Below are 12,333 nucleotides of genomic sequence, written 5' to 3' on the forward strand. Positions count from 1 at the left end.
AGCGAAGAGACTGCGCGTGCGCGGAAGGCTGCTCTTGCGCAAGCGCATTCATCCTGTCCTCCTGGCCCCCGAGGCGGAGGCGCAGATTGGTTTCTTCTGCGCAAGGTAGCGGGCGCATGCGCAGAGCGCGCTCCCCAGCCGGTCCAGAACCTGTAGAGCGCTCAGGTAAGGGGATAGGGATTTCGGGCTGGAAAGATAGAAACGGTGTGTGAACCGGCTGCGACTACGCTATTGTCCTGTCTACCACCGCCTCATCCTCAGGTGGTCGTGTCTGTGAGAAGCTCGTAGACCCCGGGGGACGTGGGAGGTGAGCATCAGCGAGTTCTGGGGCAAATATTTGGTCCTGAAGCTGTTCTTGCCGCCTCTCTCCTGTGCATCCGACGACTTAGTCCTCGCCCCTTAGCTGTGTAGCGAGATACTCTGTGTGTATTAAGACACATCTGTGGGGAATATGACGGAAAAGAATTGATACAAGTTCCTAAGAGCTCTGGGAGGTGGAGATGGAAGTAACATTAGGATAGAAATGCAGGGGACTTAAGTGATTTGGAATTTGGGGAAGAAGGCAAGGAGCAGTTTGGATTATAGAATGTGAGAGCACAGAGAAGAATGTCGACAGTGCTTGAATACAGTTGAGTCGTGGAGATCATTCATGCCTGGTCATACATAAAGGGGTATTTCCACTGATAAACTAAATGTGTGTGTATTTATATATGCAAATATTTCATATATATATAATTTTTTTCTATTTGATTTATAGATACTTTTAGCATATGAAGTTGATCATGGCAGAAGATGAAGACGACTATATGTCAGATTCCTTCATTAATGTTCAGTAAGTAAATGTATACACTGAATGTGATGATGTGTAGGGCCTATGGAGTGCTAATGACATTGATTTTAGTCATGTTTAAAATGCCCTTGCAGAGAGATAGACAATGAGCTAGACAGAGTGAGACCTACCATCTGTTGTTTCACTGCCCAAATTCCTGCAACAGCCAAGGCTGGACCAGGCTGAAGCCAGGAGCCCAAATTCCATCTGGGTCTCCCAAATGGGGGCAGGCACCCCAATACTTGAGCTCCCAGTGTGTGCCTTAGCAGGAAACTGAATCAGAAGTAGTGGAGCTGGAATTCCAACCAAGCATTCTCCCAGCCAAGTATTAATCAGGCCCAACCCTGCTTAGCTTCTAAGATCAGATGAGATCAGGCCCGCTAAGGGTGATATGGCCACAGACCCAACTAAGCATTCTGTTATGGGACATGGGTATCTGCAGCCTAACTGCTGTAACAAACACCTAAGTGATGACATTGATTTTATTTTTAAGGATTTATTTATTTTTATTGGAAAGTCAGATTTACAGAGAGAAGGAAAGACAGAAAGATCTTCCATCCTATGCTTCACTCCCAAAGTAGCTGCAATGGCTGGAGCTGAGCCGATCCAGAGTAAGGAGCCAGGAGCTCTTCCAGGTCTCCCATGTGGGTGCAGGTCCCCAGCCTTGGGCCTTTCTTCACTGCTTTCCTAGGCCACAGGCAGGGAGCTGGATGGGAAGTGGAGCAGCCAGGACATGAAGCGTTGCCCATATGGCATCCTGGCACATGCAAGGCGAGGACTTTAGCCACTAGCCCATGACATTGATTTTATATGAAGTTGGAAAATTGTTCTTTTTGCCATGTGGAAGCACTATGCATACAAAGATACTGGAAACACCTTCCTCCCTTTAATGTTAACCATTTTCCTTTTATTGTCTCATCTAGCTACTGTTGAGCTTTTTTTTTCGTTATTGTGACCCTCATAATAAATTAGTTGAAACATATTGTTTCTGAGGTCTTGAACTCTATATTTTCTTTAGTTTGCTGCAATCTGGTACTATTTTCGTGACTTTCTACTAAAATAGGTTTCCTCAGAGATCACTGGTAACATTATCCATGATAGCAAGGATGGTCTTAAGAGTAGTACTGAGGGCCCGGCGGCATGGCCTAGTGGCTAAAGTCCTCACCTTGAATGCGCCCGGGATCCCATATGGGTGCCGGTTCTAATCCCAGCAGCCCCGCTTCCCATCCAGCTCCCTGCTTGTGGCCTGGGAAAGCAGTCCAGGTCGGCCCAAAGCTTTGGGACCCTGCACCCGTGTGGGAGACCCGGAAGAAGTTCCTGGTTCCTGGCTTTGGATCGGCATAGCATCGGCTGTTGCGCTCACTTGAGGAGTGAATCATCAGACTCAAGATCTTCCTCTCTGTCTCTCCTCCTCTCTGTATATCTGACTTTCCAGTAAATAAATAAATGTTTTTTAAAAAAAGAGTAATACTGAAATACTGAGAAACTAACTCAGGTAAAGTAAGTAGCAAGTGAAGAGAAAGCTCCCATACACTTATCTAAAATAACCTTTCCTCCCTTATTGTTCAGAGAAGACATCAGACCAGGATTGCCAATGCTAAGGCAAATTCGAGAAGCCCGTCGAAAAGAAGAAAAGCAACAGGAGGCCAATTTGAAGAATAGACAGAAGAGTGTAAAACAAGAAGAACAAGAAAGACGTGATATTGGGTTGAAGAATGCATTAGGCTGTGAAAACAAAGGATTTGCCTTGCTCCAAAAGATGGGATATAAAAGTGGTCAGGCTCTTGGCAAAAGTGGTAAGTCACATTCAGAACAGAACTAGCTAGGTGTTCCTGCCCTCTCAACGGTGAGCCTTTGATGGTCAGAACTGATGCGTTAGTCTTTATCCATCTGCGATAGATGAAGGCTTACACTGCTTGCTCTCTTACATGGTAGCAAAGATTATAGAGAAGTTTCATCTCCCCATGTCTATTTTAAAAAGTACATATAGCATTAAGAGCTACTTATCCGCCCAGCTTGGCTTTGAAGGCTTTAACAACCGGGAAGTGGATGTGGCTTACAATGCAAGCTGCGAGGAATGATGACAAAAGGTGGGCTGAGAAGTGCAAAGCAGTCGAAGGACAGTGAACAGTGAGGATGATGGCTGAGCAACGTGGCAGCTGCCTTAGACTGTCCAGTTAGAGAAGCTGGTTCCCGTCTCTCTTTTAGGGAAATGAAACTGTGTCATAAATTTGACACTGTGTATTTTCAGTAGCTTTTGCATTTTGATTTTCTTCTCCTCCCTCCTTTGTTGTAATTGTTTTCATCTTCATATAGCAATGCTTTGCTTTCCTTGAAGGCTTCCGTTCTCCTCGACTTACACATTCCAGTATCGTGTCTTCTTAACATTTTTTCTTTGTTTGTTTGATTTTTTTTTTTTAATTTTACAGACAGGGACAAAGCTCCTATGTGCTGGTTTACTCCACAGGTGGCTGGGGTTAGACTAGGAGTGAGCCGGAATCTGTTAACACAGCCTAGCTTCCCCATGTGGGTGCCTGGCACCCTGTTACTGCACCATGAACTGCTGCCTCAGAGATTCTGCATTGGCAGGAGGTTAAAGTCAGGAGATAGAGCCAGAAATCAAACCCAGACACTCATGTGGGAGGTGGGCCTCTTAACCACTAAGCGAAGTGGCCATTTCTGGCATTGCTACTTTTTAGAGTGGCATAAGAAGCTGTGAGCTAGCCTAATTGATGATGTGGAATTCAAAGTTAAGAGAAGTAATCTAGTGTATATACAAGGATAATTTTAAAAGTTCATGGAAAATAGACTTAAGAGACAAATTTAGTTTAATATAAAAAGTTTCAAATGTCTGTGAAGCTTTTTCATAACCTACGCCTTCCGTGAACTTTCTGAGTTCCTCCTCATAGACTGCAGTATTGAACATCACTTTAATTGTTGGCGATACGGACAGGAAAGGGGTGGAGGCTTCGCAAAGTTCATGCAGGATGCATGTTACATTTAAATCACAATTTTACATGATTTTGTAAAAAAATACGTTTATTGTATTTTTTAAAGAAAAATCACACACCAGTCTCCCATCTGCTGATTCATAATGGCTGGGGCTGGGCAGAGACAAAATCTGCAGCCAGGAATTCAGTCTGGCCTGCCATGTGAGTGGCAGCGACACAAGGCCTTGAGCTGTCACCTGCTATCTCCCAGCGTGCACTTTCACAGGGAGCTGATGGGTTGCTGAGTAAGCCAGGACCCAAGCCTGTGAATGACTGTGAGGCATCTTAACCCCACTGCCAGATACCTGTCTTTCCATGAGCTGTTTTGAAGCTGTTTCTATCAAGTCCTCTGATAGAAATGTTGGGAAACACTGTCCTTGCCCTGTAATTTAGGAAAGAATTTCTAAAGTAGTCTGTGTTTTGTTCTCTCTTTTAGGAGATGGTATTGTTGAACCTATTCCTCTCAATGTCAAAACAGGTATGGAATTATTTTTGTGTATTTTTATCAGCAGTAATTACACTTAGATGTATTATAAATATTTGGTTAATAAATACTTTTTTATGCTGGTATGGTTAAAGTTGTTATCACAAGAAGCCTTCATTGAAATTTTTCGTTAAACTTCTAACTTACAAAAATATGTGTAAAACTTGGTGTAATCACGAAAGCACAATAATTATGTTTGAAAGAGTTGGAGAAATAGACAGAGAGATCTTCCATTTGCTGGTTCATTCGTGGAAAGCGCCAGGGCTGTGCCCAGTTAAAGCCAGGAGCTTCACTGAGGTCTTCCATATAGGTGGTGGGAGCCTAAACACCAGCCCACTATTTCAGTGTACTATTTTGATATGTTGATGTGTCCTAAAAGTTAAATATTCTGCACAATACTTTAGCTAAATTCAAGGAAGAAAGTGTTTATTATACTCACAAGTATATTAAAGATTTTTGTATGATTATTTTAGTCAGAGTGGTTCACCCCCAAAATGGCCACAATGGCCAAAGCCAGGAGCCAAGAGCTTCTTCCTGGTCTGCCACATGAGTGCAGGGGCCCAACCCTTTGGCCTGTCTTATACTTTCCCAGGGCATTAGCAGGGAGCCGATGTTGAGTGGCGCAGCCCATAAAGGATGCCAGCATCATAGGCAGATGTTTTACCTGCTATGCCATAATATGTTTTGAAGTACAAAGTAAGTTCCTCATCAGAATTTTCTGTGTAAACAGGAAAAGGTGGCCTTGGTCATGAGGCGTTATTAAAACGGAAAGCAGAGGCAAAACTAGAAAGCTACAGAAGAAAGGTCCAGGTGCAGAACCAAGCTGCAGAGAGAGCTGCAGAACAATTTCGGTAACACTTTGTATTGAGCTTGTTCACGTACCATCTCCTCTTTCCTGTGGGATGTTTTCTGGTCCTTGGGCATGGAAAATGAGTATATAGATGGTTAATTAATACTTGATTTTATCTTCCAAAGAATGCGACTTAAAAATAAACAGGAGGAGATGAAGCAAGAAGGAGATCTGAAAAGAAGCCAGCGAGCCTGCCAACAGTTGGATTCCCAGAAGGCAAGCTTTTTCCTTTCTCATGCATGTTTTGGAACTCAGCATAGTTTGTATCTTAAGTCTGATATATTTAGCCTTCTACTTATTAAAGCTTTCATTTACTGTGCAGTACTAAACTGTAACCTGTGATAATGGAACCTGAGTTATCTGTATTATCAGTGAGAGTTAGATGGTGTGTTTCATTTAACTGCTGTCTGCTTATTTGGCTGTTGATTATTCAGAATTGGAGTACTAGGTGGGCAAATAGCACGTTGACCCCCTGCTTGGGATGATGGCATCCCATATCAGAGTACCTGGTTCAAATCCTAGCTGTTTCGTGCTTCCAGTTCACCTTCCAGCTAAAGCACCCAAGACGCACAAATGATGGCCTGAGTACAAAGGTTCCTGCACTCACATGGGAGCCCTGGATGGAGTTCCTTGCTCCTGGCTTCTGCCTGGCCTGGCTTTGACTGTAGCAGGCGTTTGGGGAGTAAGCCAATAGCTGAAATATCTCTCTCTCTCTTTCTCTCTCTCTTTCTCTCTCTCTTTCTCTCTCTCTCTCTCTCTCTGTCCTCTGTGTGTCCTTCTGAATTCTATATAAATAAACAAATCTTATAAAACAAAGACAAACTGGGGTGGCCATTCTGGCGCAAGGAGTTAAGTTGGCTCTTGAAAAGTCCACATCCCATGTCAGCATACTGGTTTGAGTCCCAGCCACTCTGCTTGCGGTCTAGGTTTTGCTGATGTGTCCTGGGAAGCAGCAGGTCCTGGCTCAGTGTCTGGGCTCCTGTCACCAGGGAGACACAGATGGAGTTCTCAGCTCCTGCCTTTCTCTGGCCATGCCAGGGCTCTTGAGAGCATTTGGGAAGTGAATCACCAAATGGGAGAATAAAATATCTGTCTCTTTCTCACTCTTTTTCTTCTGTGTCTCTATCTGCCTTTCATTTTCAAGAAAATGGGTAAATTAAATTTGAAATGTATGGAATTTCTGTTCTTTATAATATTTGATTAACCAGAATAACCTGTTTTCAGTCCCTATTCAGTTTCCCTGTTTTCAGTCCCTATGTGTTTCTAACTGGTAAAATCAAGGGAAAATGTTGCCCATTTCACATTTGGTTTTTTAAAAAATTTATATTTGCTTTTTTAAAATAGCTTTATTTAAAGTCTCAAAGTATACAGTTTCTCTCTCATACACTGCTGGAAGCAGTCACTCACTCTTCTGTATTCCCACGGGTCTTCATTTTGAAAGCGTTTTGTGACACTCTTGGTTTCTTGGCTTACATGTATTGTTTGTATTCATAGTGCGTCTTTCCTGTTAGCCTGTCAGCAGCAGGCTGGAGACAGGACTCTGATTGGCCTGTGCATCTCCACAGCTCATAGTACAGTTCTTCACTGTTAAACCAACTCTCCGTAAATACACATCCGAAGCAGGAATACATGTTGGTACAAACGCACTTGGGAGAGGGGGCTGGTGCTTAGCTGTACTTAATGAGACTTATTCTGCACTTTCAGAATATTCAAGTTCCCAGAGAGGCATGGTACTGGTTGAGGCCAGAGGAAGAGACTGAAGAAGAGGAAGAAAAGGAAGAGGATGAAGATGAGTATAAGAGTGAAGATTTAAGTGTATGTTGGTGCACCGTTTCTTTTCTAGCAGGTGTCTCAGCCTTAGTACTGCTCACATTCAGAGCTGGATAACTGTTGCAGGAGTTGTTCTGTGCATTATACTTGCTTAGTGGTATCCTTGGCCTCTGTCTCCCAGATGCCCTTGGAACAATCAGAAATGGAACGCTAACTGGCACCCAAAGGAAAAGTATCTAATTAGATGTGCTGCACTATAGGATTATTTTATTATCCCCAAACCAAAACTTTTGTGTAATTTTCCCCCTTAGTTTCACTTACCCTGCCACCTCAGCTTTATTTTTGATGACAGAATGGCTGCAAGTGTGAATTGGTTTTATTAATTCCTTGTTTTCTGCAACCCAAAAATGAAACAAAAGAGAAAGCACACTCAAAGTGGAGTGGGAGTTATTCAAGAAAGAACATTCCTGTGTTTACTTGTAAATAAGAGATTCATGGACACATTCACAGTTGGAAAAACCTAGGTGTTACTTAACTGGAAAGCCATTGATAAGAACCTTTATGGCAGAAGACATTGTTAACCTGTATCCTGTCTTAGGGAGATAGACCTTGAAGATAGAAGGGGTGCTTTAAGAATACTAATTAGAATAAGAGCCAGCTCTGAACTACTTTTTCAGTGTTGGTAAGTGGTGTCCCTTGTAGCTACTAGACTTGTGAAAGTGTCACGATGGCTAGTGAACTTCTGCTCTTGATATCGCTAATAACTGCTGGGAGTATTTAGCAGAAGCTTTAAGGCGTTGAGTTGTTTTAGCATAACCTAAGTGCCAGGATATCAAGGTTCTAGTCAATGTTAGCTACTAATAACTTGTGTTTTGTTTCTAGGTAGTAGAAAAATTACAAATACTGACTAGTTACTTAAGAGAAGAGCATTTATATTGCATTTGGTGTGGAACAGCCTATGAAGGTAAGAAGATACTTTCAAGAAATACTGAATATGCATGCTTTTTGGTTTTCAGTAAAGTTAGATTGCTCTCACGCATGCGTGCACACACAAGATCAAGATCAAGATCCCTTGTTCTACTCAGATGTGTGACCGTTGTCTTAAAGATAGCGGGTAGGGGTGGATTTTATGGCACTGAGGGTTAAGCTGACATTTGAGATGCCCACATCCCATGTCAAACTGTTGGGATCCAGTCTTGCCTTTGCTTCCAATCCAGCTTCTGCTAATATGCCTGGGAAACAGCAGATGATAACCTTAGTTTTAAGTCTGTGCTGAAATTCTGGACCTCAGCCTGGCTCACCCCAGTTGTTTGGGGCATCTGGGGTCAACCAGCAGTTGGAAGATTCTTTCTGTCTCCCTCTATCACTATGCATTTCCAAGAAATAAATGTTTTAAAAAAGAAAAGCAACAGTGGATATGGAAATAATTGAGCCCTTATTAAAATTCCTTTGAAGCTTTTAGAAACAGTGTGCAGAAGGAACTTTTTGTTTCATTTCAAAAGAAGTAATTTTGAAATAGCTTATGAAAGAAAAATGAATGAGTTTATTCTAAGAACATGCTTTGTTTTATGTGTATGTGTGTGTTTTGTTGTTGTTATTAAAGATGTGTTTTTATTGGAAAGGCAGATTTATAGAGACAGAGAGGAAGATCTATCTGCTGGTTCACTCCCCAAATGGCCTCAATGGCCAGAGTCAAGCCAATCTGAAAGCAGGAGCTAGTAGCTTCTTCCAGGTCTCCCAGTGTGTGCAGGGTCCCAAGGACTTGGACATCCTCTGCTGCTTTGCCAGGCCATAAGCAGGGGGCTGGATGGGAAGTGGAGCAGGTGGGGCACAACCAACACCTATATGGGATGCCAGTGTTGTATTAGCCAAATAAGCTGTTTTGCTACCCCTAGGTTTTTTCTTTATTAGGCTGCAGATATTTGAAAGATATTTGTGTTAAGTTTCAAGAACTTGTTTTTATGTAGTTGGAATATTGTCCCTGAATCAGTGTTTCCACTCCACTTGGCCAGATGGATCCTAGAGCCAGGAGCATCCTCTCCTAACACACGTGTACAACTTGCCTTTACTATCTTGTGTTTTAAGGGCTGTGGTATATTTGAAGTGAAGAATGTTCTTTTATTGTCGCTTTTCTTTTTTCCTGGTTTGTTTAGTAAAGTAAATAGGAAATACAGCCAGGCAAAATGCAAGAGATATTAAAACAATTGTCCAGACTCTTTTGCTGTAAAAGTAACAATGATCTTTTATTTCTCTCACATAAATTGCAGATAAAGAAGACCTGTCTTCGAATTGCCCAGGACCAACTTCCGCAGATCACGACTAAAATCATTCCCAATAAAGTAGAGATTTTTCATGCTTGTTAAAAAAAAAAAGAGGTTGGGGGCTTCATATAATGCTTTGTTCTTTTTATATTTTGGAAGTCATTTGTGCATTGGGCTATATAACTGTTTTACTGCCTTGAAAGAAATAATACAGACTGTATCATCAACATGGACAATTGCAATGTACGGCTGTATTGTGATACTTATGGGGTAAAAGGATACCAACAGGTAACAGTCTTATTTCCCTCTTCACTTTGGTGAGAAATTAGACGTGGGAGGGGCTGGCTTTGTTCCATAGTGGTTAAGCTACCACTTGCATTACTCTTACCCTGAATGGATGCTGGTTTGAATCCTAGCTACTCCACTTCCAATCCAGCTACTGCACCTGGAAAACGGCAAAAGATGGCTTGGGACTCTCATCCACACAGCACTCAGAAGAAGCTCCTGGCTTCAGCCCAGAAAAGCAGGGCCATTGTGGCTATTTAGAGAGTGAACCAGCAGATGCCAGAGCTTTCTCCCCATCTCTTCTGCTGTGTTGTGAGAAGAAGATATTGGAGTGTGTGAAGACTGGACCTGTGGTTGGCTGGGTTAGGCTAGGCCACAGCACTTGTCACTTCACGGGAGAGATGGGTTGGAGATAGAATTAACCAGGCAACTGCACCTACCAGTATAAGCGTTGGTTGGTGCAGCTGATGGACCAAACCTGACCCTGCACTGGCTGGCGCACTCGAAAGTCAAATCTGAGGTCACTAAAAGTGATGTTGCTTGAGGGACTTCCTAACTAGATCACTGGACTCAAACTCCGATCACAAGGAAAAACCAAAAGTATGTGAAGTAAAATATTCCCTTCCATCATCCAAGCCTAAGGAGGAAGGAAAGAGTACTCCAGTCAGACTTGTATCAGAGGCATGTTTCATGAATACTAGCAACTTCTAACCAGTTTTAGAGATGGCCATAGAGTTTCCATGGCAATGCACATGTTGATCATAAATGATCCGCTGCAAGGTTTGGCTAAAGGCAGTTAAGATTTGCAAGGAGTCTTATATATGGAATCCAAGGACTTCATGAATTTGGAATTCCCTTGGCAACATTACCAGCAGGTGGTCATTCAACCGCTGCCCTTGTTCTTCCAGCCCAGAGAGCTCGTTGCTTGAAAGCCATCCCATTACTGGGTAGTTTACATTACTTTTGAAGTGGTTTTGCCTCCTTATAATTTAATTGAATGCAGCTATGTGATCTGGCGAGCTCCATCTAAGGTGTCAAAATCATTATCTTTAAAAAAATTTTTTTAAAGATTTATTTTATTTGAAAGAGTTACACAGAGAGAGGGAGAGACAGAGATCTTCAGTCTGCTGGTTTATTCCCCAAATAGCCACAACAGTCAGAGCTGGGATGGACTGAAGCCAGGAGCCTGGAGCTTTTTCTGAGGCTCCCATGATGGCTTTGGACCACCCTCCACTGCTTTCTCAGGCCATTAGCAGGGTGCTGAATGGGAAGTGGAGCAGCTGGGACCTGACCCAGAGCCCACATGGCATGCTAGCACCACAGGCAGATTAGCATGCTATGTGACCACACCAGTCCTTAAACATTTTTTTATGCTTGGGGTCAGCATTGGGCACCTTTTGTTAAGCCTCCACCTGTAACGTCTACATCTTGTTATTAGAGCTTTGTTCGAATCCTGGCTGCTCCATTTCCGATCTAGTTCCCCACTAATGCACCTGGGGAAGCAACAGAAGATGGCCCAAGTACTTGGCACGGTTATTACCCATGTGGAAGATCCAGTGGAGTTCCGGTCTGGCCCAGTTAGCCATTGTCGTGTTCGGGAGTCAACCAGCAGATGGATGATGGTTCACTTGCTCTCTCACTTGCGTTCTCTGTCACTCTGCCCTTCAAAAACAGCAAAATTAACTATCTCATGCATGGGTTAATATATTATTAATAATTTGTATTAACTCTGCCCAAACAGTGCCAAAGTCCCCTCCCCCAGGATTCTGCACAGTCACCATGGCCTTGGGCGTCAGTGCTCTGATTTCTCAGAAGCAGCAGAGCTGGAGAACCACCAAGTAAATTTCCAGCGTTCAGTCTTTTCATCCAGAAAGCTGTTATTTTTATAGTTGTAAATATATATATATATATATAAAACACATGATTCTCGTGAGATACTGGATTTAATATTTATTTTGTTTTAAAATCAATAAATCTTATGAATAGCTAAAACAAAGGAGTACATCTTGTCCTTGCGATTATAGTTAAGTCATTTTCTGTCATTTCTGCCAACATATCAACAGTCAGTCCCAGAGCCACATGGACAGTCTAAAGTGGAATGGAGTTCCGAGCTGGCTCCTCCCCCTTTTCTATGACTATGGGGACAGCTCCGCAGCTTCTCACTGGCCTAGAATATTTGGAATACCGTCTGTGAACAATTAGGCTAAGCTTGCAAATAGTCTTGATGGGAGCCTGTGACTGCCACACACACAGGGTTGTGGTCTACATTTACAGGCCTGGGGCTAGAACCAGACCAGAGGAAAATGAGCCTCAATTCTCACCCATCTCAGGTTTAAAACAATTGCATGCTTGGGCCTGGTGCGGTAGCCTAGTGGATAAATCCTCATTTTGGTCTGCTGAGATTCCATGTGGGTGCAGGTTCCAATTTTCCAGGCTTGTGGCCTGGGAAAGTGGTGGAAGATGGCCTAAAGCCTTGGGGCCCTACAGCTGCATGGAAGACCCAGAAAGAAGCTACTGGTTCTTGGCTTCTGATCAGCTCAGCTCTGCCATTGCGGCACATCCATTGATAAATGAATACATAAAATGTGATGCATCCAAATAGGAGAAACTAATTTGGCAATAAAAAGGATGCAATATCTAGTGTGACATGGGTGATCCTTGAAAGCTTTACTAATGGAACAGAAAACCACACATGGCGTGATTCTATTCATCAAATGTCTGCAACAGGCAAATCAACAGAAAGTAGTTTGGCCTACCGAGCACTGAAATAGGTAAAGTGAACATTAACAGATATGGGGTTTCTCTTTGAAGTGACAAAAATGTTTTAAAATTGATTGTTGAGGACTGCACAATTCCAATAATAG

General features: G+C 42.8%; 1 protein-coding gene across 1 annotated transcript; it reads left to right on the forward strand.

The window, feature by feature from the left end:
• The first annotated feature begins 16 nt into the window (after positions 1–16).
• GPATCH11 (G-patch domain containing 11) lies at positions 17–10,568 on the forward strand. The gene is made up of 9 exons (XM_040993073.1): positions 17–165; positions 758–832; positions 2,399–2,625; positions 4,256–4,297; positions 5,034–5,154; positions 5,279–5,369; positions 6,858–6,968; positions 7,806–7,887; positions 9,191–10,568. Exons 2-9 carry the CDS (start codon positions 771–773, stop codon positions 9,244–9,246), a joined length of 792 nt encoding a protein of 263 aa, XP_040849007.1. The 5' UTR covers positions 17–165; positions 758–770; the 3' UTR covers positions 9,247–10,568.
• Positions 10,569–12,333: the final 1,765 nt, after the last annotated feature.

This window comes from Ochotona curzoniae, unplaced genomic scaffold (assembly GCF_017591425.1).
Source record: "Ochotona curzoniae isolate NIBS_2020 unplaced genomic scaffold, NIBS_Ocur_1.0 contig_883, whole genome shotgun sequence".
NCBI lineage: Eukaryota > Metazoa > Chordata > Mammalia > Lagomorpha > Ochotonidae > Ochotona > Ochotona curzoniae.

Coding starts and splice junctions, on each gene's coding strand:
- GPATCH11 (XM_040993073.1), top strand. CDS start 771: ATGAAGTTGATCATGGCAGAAGATGAAGACGACTATATGTCAGATTCC. Junction 5,155..5,278: donor AGAGCTGCAGAACAATTTCG/GTAACACTTTGT, acceptor TATCTTCCAAAG/AATGCGACTTAAAAATAAAC. Junction 5,370..6,857: donor AACAGTTGGATTCCCAGAAG/GCAAGCTTTTTC, acceptor CTGCACTTTCAG/AATATTCAAGTTCCCAGAGA.